Genomic DNA, 17,210 nt, shown 5'->3' with positions numbered 1-17,210 from the left:
ATTTCAAGGATACAGAATGAAAATCGTGAACAAGAAAAAAAGGAGGTGTGTGTCGCACTGATACTGGGTACTACTAGAGGATACTGCAGTATACCATGGTGGGATGGGGTGTGGTGTATATAGTTGAGACTTTTGAGTTGTGTATACGTCGTGTAGTCGACCGGAATCGGAACCGGAACCATATACAAAAACAGAAATCAATGATTGCGGTATCTGGTCGTCTCTACGTGGTGGTTATGTTGCCTGGTTCCCACTGCATTCAGATTCAAGATCAGGATCAGAGAGTTTCTGTAGACTTGAGTTTCCTCCTTCCCTTCAAGTTGTGGAGAGGATGATTAATGGAAGGAGCAAAATGGCAGGCCAGAGAAAGAAAAAGGATTGGGGGAGAATAGCTGGACTGAGAATAATAGCTGAGACACAAGACGAATCTATATTAGGGTTTTACAATCCAACTGCTAGTCATTATATTCAGGGCCCATGCTGCCAGTGTGCTGTACTGAGCCGAGGCGTGTTCGCCTTTTCGTCGCGAATCCTGATTCTGCTTCTGGTTTTACAGCTCGGATCTCAAGAGCCTTCCTTGCACCGAGCGCCCCTGGCCCCTGTTCCACGCCCCTGCCCTGCCACCCCGACATTGATACGGTACTCACTATCCGTACGATTTGAATTGCTTCCCGTTTATTTTGGTCAATGCCCGATACATCTCTCATTAGCACGATGCCGAACCAGGGGCCTTGCAACTCATTTTGTTCGTTCCTCTTCCTAAAAGTCGATAATCATATCCCTCTGCAACAAGCTGTATAACAATCAACCTTGATCTCGGTCATGTGGTATGCCCTCGTATATATATCCCCCTCCCATTTTCATATCCATTTCCATCTCCAGTGTCCCCTTTCTTATCTGACTTACGCATCCGTGTTTCCCTCCTAGTCCGCGAAGCCTGCTTCAAAGTAGGCACCTTGTTCGCTCGAGCAAAGGATATAGTGCGGGTTCCGGCTCGCTCTTGAGATGGCTTCTTCTTCTTCTTCTTCTCCTTCCCCCTCTTCTGCCCGTCCTCGTCCGCATCCTCGTCTTCTTCAGACGTGGTTTCTGGCACTGGCACAAGAATGTCTTTGACGGAAACCACACTAGTAGTAGGAGGGGCAGTATAGGCGGGATAGGCAGCAGAAGCTGTATTAGTGGTGGTGGCAGCAGTGGCACCAGTAAAACTACCGACCGTCTTCATATTCTTGTCAATGCCTCTGAGTGTTGTGAAAGTAGGTGATGGCATGCTTTTGCTTTTGTGCTTGCGCTTCCGTGACTGGTCTGGAATGGGCCGTGGCTGCGGCTTCGGCTTCGGCTTCGACTCTGACTGATGAGACTGTAACTTTGTCCCTGCTGGTCCTGGCACTGGTTCCGCCTCCGGTTCCGGGTTCATGAGCTGGTGGAGGGTCAAATGCGATGTCAACACAAGGGGTTTGCATGGCGCCGGTGCTGATGCTGGTGCAGGGGTCGTTATCCCTACCGGTGTCGGTGGTGTTGGCAATGCCGTTGTCGTCGGCGTGGATGTTGTTGCTGCGGTCCGAGTCGGAGGTCCCATTGATGAGGACGTCGTGTCCGTTCCTGAACCAGATGCACGTGTCGTGTCCGGACCTCCTAGACCAGAAGCCGAAGCTGCATCATCGCCTGAATCATCCACAACAGCCAGATCGCTGGGGAGCGGTTCGTAAGCATTATAATGATCCACCGAGAGTTGAAAGTCGAACAGATACAAGTCCGCCAACAACGACGTGTCTGGATGAAACCGTTCATCAAGTGCGTGAGCAGTGAAATGACTCTTGGTTCGGTAGAACATATATTCGATGCGGGCTCGATGCCCGGCTTCGAAGGCGGCGTTGCTCACACCGAGCTGGGCAATGGCAAATCGTCGTTCATGGGCGGACTCGAGCATGCGAACGTTCATGCTGTCGTCTAGCGGAGAGGGACCTCCTTTGTCGACATAGTGCGACAAATTGTGCTCGTTGAGCTCGATCCGCCAATCGGGGCAGACCTCGCTGCGACACAATCAGATCCGGTGTCAATCGTAACGGGGAAAAGACGAAGCATAAACGAAATGACCTTTATCTCACTCACCTCGAGCTTAACGACGACCATGGGATCATAATTCTCCCGAGAGTAATTGAGTTTGATCAAAGCCCACGACACCCGGTGTCATTGGCAGGTCATCGTCGTCTGGGTCAAGTTCAACTTCCAACGGGCAGAAGAAATCCCAGACCCGAATGAAAAATCTCAAATCGATGAGAGCGTCAGGCCCACATCTATATAGGTTCTGATTGCGACAGGCATATGTACAATTCTGCCTCCGTGCACGGCCACCGAGGATTGAATTGGTGTAGTTCGGAAGAAAAATGGTCTTCGTCTGGACCAAATCACGGCGGGATCCTGGTCAGCCCTATAACTCGTGCGGAAGAGACGAGACAAGCAAAGGCTTCGGGCTTCAGCTGAAAAGCATCAAAATTGGGAGACAACACTGCGGATGAGTTCAGCTGTATGGCACAGTTCTTGCCGTCCACGGAGAACCCCCGGTTGTTTGGCCTATTTTGGAGGATCGCTTGGGTGATCAGCTCGGTAAACTTGATCGTGATATCTCTGGGTTGGAGGGGATTGGATAGACCTCAGCCGCCACGCAGACGTTCAAGGACAAGGGCGGTAGCGGATCGGACAGAGAACAAGCCGACGTCGTTTGTGGGACCGGGGAGACCGGGTGCGTGGTTTGACGTGCCTGTGTCGGCGGAGGAAGGACAGCGGGATGGGTTGTATGTGACACTCTGAAGCTCAACCATGGGATGGGGCCAGCCGGGAGACAGAAGGATGACAGACGTCAAATCGGGGGAGGGCTGATTTGAATCCGACAGCTTTCAAAGACCGTTAACAGGAGGACAGAACGAGGGGGTAGAACTTGCGTCAGAAGACCATTCGGTTGCAAGAAAAGGGCCAGAAGGTTGTTAACATATGGCCGGAAGGGGTGGGCTGTGTGCTGTCCACCAGCAAGACTAGTAGTAGAACAATGCTGATCCCGTCCGATCCGCCAGAATGTGAGACAAGAGAGCTAAAGACTCTGTGTCAACATCAATTCGAAAGAGTGTCGACCTGCAGCGCCGGATCCAACCTGAGAAGCAGTCAGAGCTGACAGGAGGAATGACACTGCAGGGGGGAAGGACTGAGGCATGCGAGCGCCAGCGCCAGGGGAAGGCGGAAGACCAGGGTGGTCGACGTAGAATGGCCAGCAGGCTATGATTCGATGGACTGAAGGTGCTCATGCACACAGACGACGACAGATGATAGGACGAGGGTGTCTAAAGGGCCAGTCAGGACACGACTTGTGTTCGATGGCTTGGATCAATAAGCGGATCGACCTTGCCAGCGGGATGCCATCGCATGGAGTTCATCTCCAGGGTGTCCAGATGGAGCCTGTTGCAGCGCCGGCGAGAGAATTGGCTTTGTTAGTTTGCGGTGATCTTCCATTGACACCCGGGGCAGCTTGGTCTTATTATTAGCGCCTCGACATTGACCAGTGCGAGAGGTTTCTAATAGACCAGTGAACGACACGCGGGGAGGCAGGGGCAACAGGGGGCGAGCGAGAGCGATGGCGATGGCGATGGCGACGCTGAGTTGATGATCTAGCCTTCAACCAGGATAGACGCCCACACTAAACCAACAGGCTGCAACACCATTCCAACTCCAAGGTCTGGGGGCAGACAGCGGCTGGCTCGGACGGCACAGGCCGGCGGGGGCTTGGAGTTCGGTAACGTATTGAGTTTCTAGCAGCACGGCCGTACCAGTTAGTCGTGACTTCGAATGCAGATGCTGATATGGTGAAGGTCCGGACGCTTGGATTCGAGGTGTGGAGTGGAATACCTACAGTGGGCAACGACCAGCCTAGACGGACGCTGTCGGCCGCTTCCTAAGGCTCATATGAGCGTCACATACAGTAATGTGCTTCGTATCGTGGATGAGCCTCGTACAGACAGGCATTTAGTTCAGCCTCAGGCGGCGGGAAGAGCCTAGAGAGCCCTGTTATTGCAAGTTGCAGCGAGCGCAGGAGATTGCGTACCAGGCCTGAGGCTTCTCTGGCAATGACCTGCACTGGCAGGAGCATATGATGATGGGCAAGATACAGGCATTAGCGAAGAACTGTTTGTCTCTTCTGTCGTTTTCGTTCATCTCAAGTCTAGTCTCTGCCACAGAATGCAAATACAACCCTGCCAGTGTACACGCCTTCGTCTGCTCTAATCCAGCTGAAAACGTCAAAAGTGCGCATCTATCGCCATTCGGTTATGCAAGCCCAAGGCTGCTGCAGTACCGAAGAAGCTGTGCCACACGGGGAAGAACAGACGAGCCGCCCAGACAAGGACACGCGCAGACGAGCCGGGGTTCTCTCACCAAAGGTCCCTTCGCCTGCGAGGGACTACCTATGTATGTTGTCTTGTGTAACACTGCGTCAAAGCGAGTCGACCAGGGGCATTGCAGAAACACTACATGCATACAGCATACACTGGCAACGCGAAGTACTAGAACACCACCACACCACCACACCACCCACCACTCACTCCTACTAGTACTGCATCACTCCCCTGACATGATGCAGAGCCGGCATATACTGTACATGAGTGATCGAAGGGCTGATCAGGCTTGCAGTGCGTCCGTCGCCATCCACCCACGCTGCCGACAAAAACCATCCCTTACTTCGGCACTGCATCGTACCATTAAAATCAATCAGTAGTCTAAGGTATCAGCTGTGCAAGGTCCGTCTGCACCGAGTGCATACTGTACGTCAAATGACTGTAGGTACGAGGTACCTCGATAGACACCTGCATTCAGCTGAGAGGTGCCCAAGTCGAGTTGTTTCGTTTCATTCCGCCACGGGCACGATGAAACTGGCTTCGGACAAGCCTGCCTCATCCTCTAATCGAATACATTCTGGCCTCTAGCATACTTGACGCCAATCATTCAATCTCGTAACTTCATATCCATTCATGGTACCAAGGCACACCCACCATCAAAGTAGGGCAGTGCGGCTAGGCTTTTGCACGCTTTGTACCTTGGCAACGGTACATCAGGCATGAGGTGAAGAGCTGGAATATACAGTCATCAAGAGCAGAGGCCATATCCTACTGTACTCTCAAGCCTGTTGCCGTGCCACAGAATTGCAGCCTGAACACAATCATCGCTTTCGTGGACTGCCCGTGCCTTCACTGATCACATCGTCGTACTCGTCTTCCTCCTCGATCAACGCCGGAGTTCGTCGCTCATTCCTCCGTTTTGGCCGCCGTCTTCTGGCACTCGAGATATTACTGGCTGAATCGTCTGGTTCGATCTCACTGTATCCGTCCCACTCGCCTAGACCATCATCCGTTCCTGCATCCCATGGCTTTCCAACTCCCTCGCCGTTCCCGCCTGCACCGTCAGCAAAATTTGGATAGATCCCACTAGCCGGTGTACCCATCCGCACTTCAACTCCCCCGCCCAGATTGCCACGTCGTCGTTGCGCGGCCGCAGCCAGACCAGCAGCCCGTTCACGTAGTGCCCGACGGACCATCTCCGCTTTGTTGTGCAAGGCCTCGAATGCATCTTCGAGCGCCTCCATCCCGGCATAGATGTCGCGTTCCACCTCGGCCAGAGTGGCAAGCTCGGTTTCTTCGTCGAATGCTATGGGAGCGCCATATTGTGCGGTTGCGGCGGGTGGCGGAGCATAGCTGTGGCTTCCTTGTGGTGACCGGTAGCCGTTGGAGTCTGACCCTCCCGTTGGCGCTCCACCAGAGTGTCCGGGTGTGGTCCCTCTTGTGGGAGGCCGGTGTGGTGTCGGTCCTCTCGAAGGAGTATTCACCTCAGGGACCATAGGTACCTCTTCGGCTCCACTCCGTAAGAACCCGTCAAATCGACCGGAAGTCAATATGTCCCACTCGTCGTTGGAGATGGCGGCCAGCGTGGCTAGCGCATTGTGCAGTGTAGGGTTATTGAGTAGAAACAATGCAGTTTCCGAGTCTCGCGGTGCCACACCCAGTCGATACAACCGTTGAATCGCTAGAGATGCCGTGACAATGTGCTCTGGTCGAATTCGCGGGCCAGGTGTTGGTGTTGGTGTCGGCTGGGGAACTCGAAGACCTGCACCATTCTGTGTCGGTGCTTGCGGCGTCGGGGCCCGGCGAGGCGGCTCTATCGATCGGTCCACGATACCCAACAAACCTTTGAAAACAGGTCTTTGCTCCGCAGGAAGATGCGTGAGGATGGCGAACGTGAGTGTCTCATCATCTACTTCTTCTGGTGGAGAACTCGGGCTGTCAGTTTGCCGGTTCAGCCACTTGTCGACGCTTTGTTTGGTCTTGCGCGATTGTCGAATATAATGTTCTCGGTATTCCTCAGGCACGTCAATGTCAAGCTTCTGCATGGGCACATGCAGTTCGAGCGAGATTCCCAATCCAACCGGAGACTGTGTAAATGCAAACGGAGGCCATGGAGGGAGGTCTTTGCGTCCAGACACCAGTTCCAGAACCTCACCCCAGCTCACACCTCGTACATCATGCGAGTGGTCGTACTCACACATGGGACACTGGCAGGCTTCGGAGGAAATATCACGCGCAAAGACCGCCTCAAGCCTGTCAAGCAATCGACGGGCCACAGATCGGTATCCTGTGGCCACAGCAAGAGACCCATTCTTGGACATGACCTTCTCGTAGTCATCAAGCAAAGCAGTATATGGTTCAAACAGGTTTGCTACCACAACTGGCGGTTGATTCATAGATTGAGCTTGTTGGACTGCCATGGGTTTGCCAGCCAGCAATAGTTTCTTCGGGACCGGTTGATTTAAGCCACCGTGCTGAAGCAAATAATCGACCTTTGGAACGGTAGCAGGCATAGGAGGCGGTGGAGGAGGCGGTGGTCCTGGCGTGGCCGAGCCATAGCCTGGTGTCGCGGATAATACCGATGATCCTCCTTCAACATGCACCTTGAATGGCGTAGTCCCACGCGACGGGGGCCGTCCCCCAGGAGCACCATATTGATGTGCATCTGGGGTTTGCGCCGCCGCTGGTGGTGCCTTTGAGCCTGGTCGTTGCATGCTTGGTTGTTCGGGGGCTATGGACGTGGCATCCGAACTCACATTTGTAACTGATTCGCTGATGCTCGTTGCCGTGGCCGGTGACTCCATTCTGGTGGGCTGGCTGACAGACCTCTGAGGAACGGTGTCATGCACTGTCATTGTCGTTTTCAGTGGAGAGTCTGCTGCATCTCGATGTTTCCTTCTCGGGGAGGCGTCAGGTCCTAGCTCAGATGTACTTCGTAGATGGCCATTAGATCTCGACGAGTGTGGCCGTAGTTTCGCCCCGATCTTCGAATCTTTGCCACTCTTTGAAGCCTTCTCTTCTGGTATCATCTCTACCGACACTGGTTTACCAGAGTTAGGCTTCCACTTCCCAAATCCGGAGTTCTTGTCGGTAAGAGGCGGGCTAGGAGGAGCATTGTTGGAGGTAGCAGTCTGCTTTGTGGAGGACAGCCTATCCTTAGACCCATTCAGATCCGTTGTGGGCGGAGTGTAGACATTCAGGCTAGGTCGGGCCGGCCCTCCCACCGCTTCACGGCTGTGTTCTTTGGAGAAGGACGGATATGGCAGACTAGACTTGGAATCGGATTTGAGTGGTGCATCTTCAACTTTTCCAGGCATCGAGGCCCGTCTCTGACTGTCTGCAGGCGAAAGGGAGGTTCTGGAGGACGTCTTCTCCTTCGTAGATACTTTGCGGTGCGACCGATGTCTTTCACGATCTTTATCTCGGTCTTTATCTCGGTCTTTGTCCTTGCGATCTCTTTCTGACCTTTCCAGCCTTGAAGATTCCTTTTTCTGCCGCCGCCGTTCGGCGCTGCTATCTCGAACTTTGAAAGGCATCTCGACCGGGGGTTTGCATGATGCGACCCTTGAGATGGGATTTCTCAAGGCGCTTAGAACGTCGGGATCATTTGGTGTGGCAGTCGGGGGGTGGAGAGAGCGGTAAGGTACCAAGGGCGCTTAGCAGACGCAGTGGCACAGTAGTTGGAGGGAGCGGAGGCTTTTCATGGACCACTTTTTACCAGTGGGTGACTTGCAAACGAACAGTGAAGAAGGGAAGCAGAGATTGTTGTGTGTCACGCTTCAAGGTGTTTGGGTAACTGATGGTTGGTTCAAGTAGTCGTGGTCGTTCAGTGGCTTGAATCCATCCAGACGAGAATGATGTCGTTGGCGCAGTTTGTGGGTTTTTCGGGTGGCAGGGAATTTGCTAATGCCAGCATTTGTCTGCCATCATGCCATCAGCTAACAAGCCAAGCTCACGACTTGCAGATCTGCGAAATGATTGCATTGACGCTGGGGAAATGTTCTACAATATGTAGCTATTTAGAGCATGCCCTCAGTATACACAACACCGTCCATCCGCCTGCTTGGTCAATGCTTCTCCCGCAAAGCCCAAGATTGCCCCCACCGACCCGGTCTGATTCTCCAGTCACGAAGCGCCCGCAGCTCCGAGAGTATATTCCAACCTCATCTCACAGTCTGCCACGTCAACTGCTCTGCTGATGACTGTATCCATACATGATTGACCTCTTGTGCCCAAACTTTGCTTTCCCGCTAGATGCCGCGAAGCCAGTAGGATGGCTCTTGCAGTGGTAGTGATTGGGATCACGGTGCCCGGCGTAGGCTGGTGATAGACTCGGTCTGTGACAAGTGAGCTATGGTCATCCCTTCTATGCTTGACCGAAACCTTCGTATGGCTTGCAGTGGTGTATAACCCACTCTCCGCTTGGGCTTGTTCCCATTGATGGCACATCGGATGGTAGACGGACGAGGCTTCATGCGGGTCCGGACAGATGTCACAGTCTTCAGCACCCTACGAATGAGATCCTAGACGAACAAAAAGAGAAAGCAAGTAACCTTATCAGTGAGACCAATACATGGTTATAATTAAAAAACCTCTAACCCTCCCTCCTACGCAGCTCTTGTTCAATTAACAGACACTGCTAAACAACCAGGAACCTTTTGGCAAATTTGTGAAAAAAACAAAAACAAGAACATCCCTCTACCGTAACACCGACCCCCCCCTTAATACCCCGAAGGGGGAGCAGGTAGAGGGATGAAACCAGATGGAAGATCCGGTTTTTAATGAGGGGTGGTGGTTCGTGAGATGAAATCTCAGCCTTCCATTCTACCGTCCCAGCCTCGACGCAAGCAAGGCTTGAGCGTCATGAGCTGGAGACGATACCAGGAAGGCCGGACGTATGTCAATCACTATGGCATCGTGATTTCATTACGGATGAGGCTAAGAACGGGTTGAAGAGGCAGGTCTAGGGCGTGCGGAATGGACTGGTACGCCCTTCCAATGCAGTGTGGTATCCGTGTCAAGTTCTGTTCGTTTATATGGTGCTAAGGAGCTACATGCAACGTCTCATGTGCCCAACGAGAAACAGATATGGAAACACAATGAACAAAGTCAACAACGAGGAAGCACCTGTAAGGGCAATCGAACAAGGGTTGAAGCGACCATGCATTCCTGACTAAAACAGTCATGGGTAGCGCTAGAGCTCAAGCAAGGTATCATTGTTTCTGGCCAGGCCATGGTCCCAGACCTCCGCCTCCAAGCTCGAAAGCTTTGGCTGCTTTCAGCACCCCAAGGTCATCCCATCTCTTGCCGATGATTTGCATTCCCACCGGAAGCATTCCTTTGCCGGTCCGCGAAGGAGCCCAACCGCAAGGCACATTGAGCGCAGGATGTCCTGAAGCATTGAAAGGAGCGGTGTTATTTGTTGCGCCCACTGCCAGCTTGATTTTGTCCATGACAGTGCTTCCACCTTCAGATTCCGGTCGGAGGTCGGGATGCGGCAAAGCCACCGTCGGCGTAGTCGGCGTGATAAGAACGTCGTACTCCTCGAGAGCCTTGTCATATGCTGCTCTCAACTGCAACACATGTCGATGAGCCTTGGCCTGGACCTCCGGGCCAAACTTTTCTTTGAGGAATGTTTGACAGAATATAATGTTGATGACTGCAGGATTCGCGGTGGTCAAGAGGTCATACATTTCCTGGTCTGGGGGCCATCTCAGAGACAGATGCGGCATGTTGTGGTTCAGCACGTCCGGGGTTCTTCCGCCAATGGCCAATTCCGCCATATGAGTCCTTGTAGCGGCGGTCCAGATGGCAGCTCCTAGAAGGTGCACTGGCAATGAAATTTCGGACACCGTTGCCCCACTAGCTTCGAAATGCTTGAATGCAGTCGATCGTACTGTTTCTGCAACTTCCGCTTGGGTCCCAGGTGAAGTGAGAGATTCTTTGATGATGCCAACTTTGAGGCCCTTGCCAGGATTCTCCGCTGACGAAAGGCCTTTGGCATAATCAACGACGTTCTGCCTAAGCGGCGACTCCGGGGACATTCTCGGGTCGAGTCCATCATAGCCGGCAATCACCGTGAGCAACGTGGCTATGTCCTCCAACTTCCGCGCCATGGGCCCGGTATAGTCGATCATAGGATGGAGTCCAGCAATGCCAGTGTATGGGACAAGTCCATGAGTCGGCTTAAGACCGTAGATCCCGCAATACGCAGATGGCAGTCGAATGCTTCCAGCTTGGTCGCCGCCCATTGCGAGATCAACGTCCTCACCAGCTTCGTCTAAGCCTGGCACACCCGCTGCCCGAGCGTTGCCCAGGCCAACAAGACAGGCTCCTCCGCTTGTGCTGCCGCCGGCGTTGTGGTCGCGGAGCCATGGATTGTGAACGGGCCCATTCGCAGATGTGTACGACATAGGAGTCAACGAGTAGTTTTCGCAAGTAGAGGTGCCGACAATGGTGATGCCTGCTTCCAAAAGTCGTCGAATAATACTCGCATCAATGCGTGCAATAGGATATTTTCCGTCCTTGGAGATAAACTGAGGGAATGTGCCACAAGTGTGTGGCAAGCCGCCGACTGACATGTTATCCTTTATCACAATTTTGCGGCCTTTCAGGACATCTGAGAGCGGCTTTTCGGCCACGAGAGAGGCTTGATGACTCCATGCATTGTGGCTGTTGTTTTGGGACTTCCAATATTGTCTCCCGCCCACCGTCGGAACTGGCTCAAGACGTGGATCAATGTAGTCGGGCAGAATATGGACACTAGATGCTGTCATGTCTGCGGACTGTAAGACGAGAAGATAGGCATCTTCTTCTGCCTTGGACGAGATCTTGATGTTATTTTTGGCGGCGACATCATGGAGGACGTCGAGGGTAACACTCGACCTTGAACATGGTCAACACAGGACACATGCTGGACTGACGGTGGAAGGACTTACTGCTGCCCGTCGGCCAACGCTACAATGGACATGATGACTCTCAGCCTTCTCCCAGATAGTCTTGCTCAAAGGAAGAAAAGGGATGGGACTGCTGGAAAGGGTTGAAGCATTAAGGTGTTGGAGACATTACCGCTACACACGGGCATGTCCGAAGTCACAGCGTTGTTCTCCATCTACCCCATTTGAGTCTTGTATAGGACGCACTGGGTGCGTCGGGTACCATACAATAACGAGGATGGCATCTTATGAAGGCCTGGATTCTTACATTCTTCGTCCGAAGTGAAGGTTCGGCTGGAATTTCAAGCAGTCAATGGATCGTCCGAGGCTTTCGAGACTGATATTTCGAAACTTCAACTTTCAGCCCCTGCTGGTATATTCTCCAACCAGTTCCACTCCACGAGGACTCTGCCGAGGTCGACGTCCGCCAGCGTAGCAAATGTGTTGACTGTGACATCGATGTCTTTGGGCTTACAACCAGTGCACCTGTCTACCACCGTCAAATCCACGCTCTTGTTGTCCCGGCGCGCCCTGATCTTCTTCCCACATAGAGGGTTGCTGTTCGGGTCCCTGCCCGTGCTCACAGCATCAAACACGATATGTGATATCGCGACAATCTTGTCCTTATTACTGGAAGTCACACCGCATGCGCCCAGGGCGGGCTCATAGTAGGTCAGGTCTCCGGTGTAGGGGCCGCCATGTCCGGAGGGCAGGGGAAGGTTTTGGGTGCTCTTGCGCGTCGACAGCCCAGCTGCAAGGCCAATGATCAGAGCAATGACCGCCAGTGTAACTGCAATGGCTATGATGCGAGTTCGTCGCGGGAGTTGTCTCCATCGGTCCACAACATTCAATCGCTTGACGGGAGTAGTAGGTGGTGGATGCGCAGGCACAGGTTTGCGTCGTATGGTCGCAGTTCTGGCGGCGCCCAATGCTTGTTCCTCTTGTTCTCCCATGTCTGCGCGCTTCAATGAGGATCGTCGCACCCGGTAACTTCGTGTTGCTTAGAAGACGCTACTTGTCTGGCTAGGATCCGGCAGGCCCGCGGATGTCCTTGAGAGATGAGGTGAGGCTGTTAGGTTCGCATTCGCATATTCTACATTTTACCAGTCAGTATAGCGCAAAGCCGGCGGTAGAACCGCTCGCTTCCGCGAGTAGCATGAAGATTTCATTTGCGCCCTGGAGGGAGATTGAACGCAGGGAGTTGCATGCTCCGAGTCCCTCGCTTACCGTGGGCACATTGTGATTGGCTGTATCTCCCATCCCTGGCCTCATCTCGAACAGGAGGGGGCACCAGGGGGGTTCGTCGCATCGAGAAACTTGAATGACCGACTCAAACAGATATGGTTCTCTTCAGGACACTTCTCGACGAACCTGCAATGGCCGTGACAGAAGCCTGCCATGAGGTCGTCGGGCGCCGGCTACAGCAGACGGGTATGGTTAATTGACCCTCCAGGTGCAAGCTGGTAGTCGCATGGAGCCCTGTGTGGACAGTGAATTGTAGCGGCGGCCTTTGAGAACCTAGCCGTGTATATGATTTAACCTCAACCTTTAAGAAACGACTCTTTGTATTCCCAGCAGTCAAGCTGAACCACTGCAACCCAAGCAATGATGTCTCGGGTATAGACACTGCGACACTGACAGCCCGTCTACTTTTAATCTCGGACGCGTTCAACGCGTCGACAGTCGGAAATGACCTCATCGACATCAGCGCAAGAACCACCACTTGATATTGGAATCGATCTTCAAGATCATAATGCCGGCACCTGGCTCTCTCCGCCTGCTTCACCGTTCTCCGATGCAGAACTGCCTGTCATTTGTACCGATGACTTGGGCATGATCGCGGACGATGAGGCTTTTGCTGGAACAGACTTCAATCGGTCGCCTGCTGCAGCGGGAGGAAAGGCGGATGATGGAAACAAGAGAAAGTCTACAACGACGCGACGAAAAATCACCTATGGTTCGAAGCATTTCGTTAAGCAAGATCTGAAGGACGAGGCTGGTGTTTCTTCATCGCCAGCGCGGAATCGGCGGAGGGCAAATCCTGCTCAACAGGGTATCCGACGAAGGAGCAAAAGGTCCGCAAAGGGGGAAGAGGGCTATGGAGAGGATGATGGAAAAGAAGCAGAAGGACAAGGCAATCATGCGCATACCAAGCGACCAGTACGGCAGCAGCAACACGATGTTGATCAAGCAGCTACGCCTACAAATCTCGCCACACCACCCGTCACGCCAGCTCGTTCTCTTCCGCGGATCTATTACGGACTAAACGTCGACGACCTCTCTTCGGACTCCAGCCTTACGGATGTCCCTGACGACATCGGGCCAGACCCATTTTCTGCAGAAGACGATTCTGATCAGACAGCACCCTCGACAGTCCAAGCAGTCAAAGTCTCGCGCAACAAAAATCTCTCGCGCCGGCCAACTAAATCGCCATACTTTCCACACCCGCATAAACACAGGCCGACGTTCCTCTCGACATTACCCTTCCCACCATTGTCTCACGACACCTTTGGTCTAATGCAAGAACGGCTGTCCCATGACCCGTTCCGTCTACTTATCGCCACGATCTTCTTGAACAAAACTCCCGGCGAGCGCGCCATGCCCGTCTTCTACCAGCTGATGACCAAGTACCCGACTCCCAAGGCTCTTGCAGAAGCAACCGTGGCCGACATTACTCCAATCATTTACGGCCTTGGCTTTCAAAACCAGCGAGCGAGGAAATGCGTGGCCATGGCCAAGGCGTGGCTTGCGAACCCACCGCAGCGTGGCAAGCGGTATAGAAAACTCAACTACCCACGCAAAGGCGACGGCAAAGATGTACGGGAAGATGAAGTGCTCGACGACGATGAACATGACCAACGTGTGGCATGGGAGATTTCCCATTTACCTGGCCTGGGTCCATATTCGCATGACAGCTGGCGCATCTTTTGCCGAGACGAACTGAGGGGCGTCCAAGCGAAAAAGCAAGACCAAGACATAGGCAGAGACGCACAAAAATCAAGTCAAGTGCTAGCTAAGGCTGAACGGGTGGACAAGGAAGACGGCCAGGCTGGTGCTAATCCAGATCCAGCCTCTGCCGTGAGTGGGACAGCGGAGAAAGCGACGACTCGCAGTGCCGAAACCGGAGCTGAAGATGCTGTTGGAGGTAAAGATGTACATGAGGGTTCAATTGAAGATGCAGCTTCAGATGCACCTTTCGAGCCTGAATGGAAACGAGTCGTGCCCCTCGACAAAGAACTCCGCGCATACCTCACGTGGATGTGGTTGAAAGAAGGATGGGTCTGGAACAAGGAAACCGGGCAACGAACCAAGGCCCCAGAAGAGCTGCTTGCCAAAGCACGTGGCGGAGGCGTCATCGTCGAAGAGAGGGACTCGCACCATTTGGCAGTGAAAAAGGTCGATCTTGCCGAGGTGAGTGACCTGCAGAACGAGCGTCAAGTTGAGAGGACTGCTGGTGATTATCTCCCGGCGAACCTGAACATTCAAGCAACAACTTGAAGGGTGAAAAAGGTGAGCGTCTAAAATGAGAACTGGATGACGCTTCCTATACCATCAAGCCGCCGGCCAGCCCGCCAATATTGTTTGCCTCGGCTGGAAATGGGGGATTCAAGTGCTGGTATGGGATCAACCGTTCATGTTTTGATCCAGCGTGGAGTCGTGAAGCAGGCTCGGGGACGATCACCTCACCCTGGCAAGGGTACAATAGGTCAGGGATTTTGGCCCCAGAGCAGGGAAACAATTTAACTAGGAGGTGGTATGACCGTATGGCCTTGGCCACGCTTGATGAAGATGCGAGCAATTGACCCTGGCTTGTGTACAACCACACTGCCACTGTACAGTTGTGTACATGATCTGTATTAGCGTGTTTCTATATGGTTCTTTGGGTAGTACTGTAAATAGAAGTCGGACGGTGCGGACGAGAGTCATCAACAGGAGGTGATATTGGGGGTGGTCTGTTTGGAATCTGTTGAAATGCAGTACTACTACTGTATACTGATAGTAGTATCCCTGAAAGACCACTCACTCCGGGAGACCATATGGCAGACAGACTACATTATACAGCGTAAGATGAGACACGAGATACCTTATTGTCGTAGACACTGGCGTTGAAATTGGTCCCCGAATGCTGATCCTGCAGTGGGTCTGGAGTCGATTGAGCCGGGACGGGATAGGACCCAAGCATCAGGTACTGTAACACCTACCTACCAGGTAGGTGCTCTACATACAATATCGCACAGCACAACTAACGGCGCCAAACTCCAGGATGGAATGCAACAGGCACATATCTATCATATACTGTACAACTATCCAACAGTCGTTCCATCTCTCCTGTAATCTTTGCGAATCTTTCCAAGAACACTGCATTGATGGAGTCCTCTTAAGGTCAGGTGAGGTTACCTGGTACTACCTGGTATGATTGGGCCGTCATACTACCTCACCAACATATAGGATCATGATGGGGGTTCAAATAGTATATTGTCGATCACTGGCACCATATACCGAAATAGGAATCAGGTTTGTCGAGGCTCATAATTGGAGCATTCAGTTGTTAATGTTACTATGGGGCCAGAAATGGATCCACATCATGATCTCCAACCTCACCCTGTACATTGTAGGGCTTGTCTCGAGCTAAGGAGCCGACTCGAGCTTGACCATAGACACCTTGATAGGTACCTTGGCAAAAGGCCGTGTGGACTGTTCTTCCGACAGACAGCCTGACGTCGGCAATCCCGAGCTCATCGTCGACTGTACCTACCACCACGACTGTAGGTGTCTATGAAGTACAGCTAGACCCATCCTCTATAGTATGCCAGATCGGCAAACTTAGTACCGTCGCTTATTCCAGTGTGTGTCGGTACGGTACGTCTCTGCCACCACCCCTCGGGTATTCGGTTTTCGGAATCAACGTCTCGTCCTCACATCTCACGTCCAAGCCCACTGCTCTAGTAAAATAGGATACAGGTACAGGCTTACAGCTCAGATGTGGTGGTGGTTTGCCCTAAGGTCAGTCTCTTAGAGTCTACCGGCTATTATCTTACTATGTATACAACGTTGTACCACTTAGCCACTCACAACACCCCCAGACCGAGTTGAAACGGGCCGAGGAATGTACGGCCCCCAACGCTACTATTCAAGTTTTGGTACGGTACAATAATGGCACGTAGTTGTGCCTGTGGGCCGCAAGAGCGTTGTCGATCACCAGTACTGAGTACCTTTTGATAAAACGGAGTTGTTCGCACAGGCGCCCGACGATCACGCTGGGCAAAGAGAGTCTGTTGTTGACTCTGACTCTTTGTGATCTGATCCTGTAACCGGGTCCACGTGCACACCGATACTGAGCGATGAGCATCGGTGATTGAAAATACAAGGTGTAACGAGAATGGCGATCCTCGCCTTGGCAAAGGGAGCTGAAGCCTTACCCCGTACAAACACCGACACTCCTTCCTGCTGGACCCATAAAGAAGGTATCCAAGTTTCCAAAAGGTCCTCAGCTCAGGGTCGTCTCCGCTGCACCACGCCAAGAGTCCTGGCTCCAGACTAAAACCCCAAACTCTTCCCCCTTCCTCTTCGCCTCATGGGGCGCGCGATGATCGTTTCAACTTTCCTCGAGTCGTGAAGGCACATAAACAACCATTGTATGGTCTGATGGCAGTCTTGGACGGAGTCAAAACCGTTCAATGACGTAAGGATGAGCAGCACGATACCCGGTAAGGTACATGGTAGGTGGTACCGTCGTCTGTCCAACTCGAGTCCTGGGTGGAAACATCACTTCGGTGAACTTGAATAGCGTACAACTAGTTGAGTTGTATACCAAGCTGAGGGCAAGCAGCTGATGCCGAAGAGAAGACGGGGTGGCCGTATTCTTGAAAATGATGTCAGAACGGTATCATACTGC

The 17,210-nt window shown here is 52.8% G+C and overlaps 6 protein-coding genes across 6 annotated transcripts; 2 read left to right on the top strand and 4 right to left on the bottom strand.

The window, feature by feature from the left end:
• Positions 1 to 820: 820 nt before the first annotated feature.
• Positions 821 to 2,138, bottom strand: HMPREF1120_00282 (uncharacterized protein; the record flags this gene model as incomplete). Its single annotated transcript, XM_009154276.1, has 2 exons — positions 821 to 2,030; positions 2,110 to 2,138. 2 exons carry the CDS (start codon positions 2,136 to 2,138, stop codon positions 821 to 823), a joined length of 1,239 nt encoding a protein of 412 aa, XP_009152524.1.
• A 1,308-nt stretch (positions 2,139 to 3,446) lies between these two features.
• On the top strand, positions 3,447 to 5,040 carry HMPREF1120_00281 (uncharacterized protein). Its single transcript, XM_009154275.1, has 2 exons — positions 3,447 to 3,786; positions 3,858 to 5,040. Exon 2 carries the CDS (start codon positions 4,136 to 4,138, stop codon positions 4,757 to 4,759), a length of 624 nt encoding a protein of 207 aa, XP_009152523.1. The 5' UTR covers positions 3,447 to 3,786; positions 3,858 to 4,135; the 3' UTR covers positions 4,760 to 5,040.
• A 160-nt stretch (positions 5,041 to 5,200) lies between these two features.
• Positions 5,201 to 7,915, bottom strand: HMPREF1120_00280 (uncharacterized protein; the record flags this gene model as incomplete). The annotated part of the gene is made up of 1 exon (XM_009154274.1): positions 5,201 to 7,915. The coding sequence occupies one exon, from the start codon at positions 7,913 to 7,915 to the stop codon at positions 5,201 to 5,203; it is 2,715 nt and encodes a 904-aa protein (XP_009152522.1).
• A 1,677-nt stretch (positions 7,916 to 9,592) lies between these two features.
• Positions 9,593 to 11,349, bottom strand: HMPREF1120_00279 (amidase; the record flags this gene model as incomplete). The annotated part of the gene is made up of 2 exons (XM_009154273.1): positions 9,593 to 11,264; positions 11,318 to 11,349. 2 exons carry the CDS (start codon positions 11,347 to 11,349, stop codon positions 9,593 to 9,595), a joined length of 1,704 nt encoding a protein of 567 aa, XP_009152521.1.
• A 318-nt stretch (positions 11,350 to 11,667) lies between these two features.
• HMPREF1120_00278 (uncharacterized protein) lies at positions 11,668 to 12,267 on the bottom strand (the record flags this gene model as incomplete). Its single annotated transcript, XM_009154272.1, has 1 exon — positions 11,668 to 12,267. The coding sequence occupies one exon, from the start codon at positions 12,265 to 12,267 to the stop codon at positions 11,668 to 11,670; it is 600 nt and encodes a 199-aa protein (XP_009152520.1).
• A 372-nt stretch (positions 12,268 to 12,639) lies between these two features.
• Positions 12,640 to 15,590, top strand: HMPREF1120_00277 (uncharacterized protein). Its single transcript, XM_009154271.1, has one exon. The coding sequence runs from the start codon at positions 13,004 to 13,006 to the stop codon at positions 14,810 to 14,812; it is 1,809 nt and encodes a 602-aa protein (XP_009152519.1). The 5' UTR covers positions 12,640 to 13,003; the 3' UTR covers positions 14,813 to 15,590.
• The last annotated feature ends 1,620 nt before the right edge of the window (positions 15,591 to 17,210 follow it).

The sequence above is a fragment of the Exophiala dermatitidis genome, assembly GCF_000230625.1.
Source record: "Exophiala dermatitidis NIH/UT8656 unplaced genomic scaffold supercont1.1, whole genome shotgun sequence".
In the NCBI taxonomy this organism is placed as follows: domain Eukaryota; kingdom Fungi; phylum Ascomycota; class Eurotiomycetes; order Chaetothyriales; family Herpotrichiellaceae; genus Exophiala; species Exophiala dermatitidis.
This window is presented reverse-complemented; position numbering and strand designations above follow the sequence as displayed.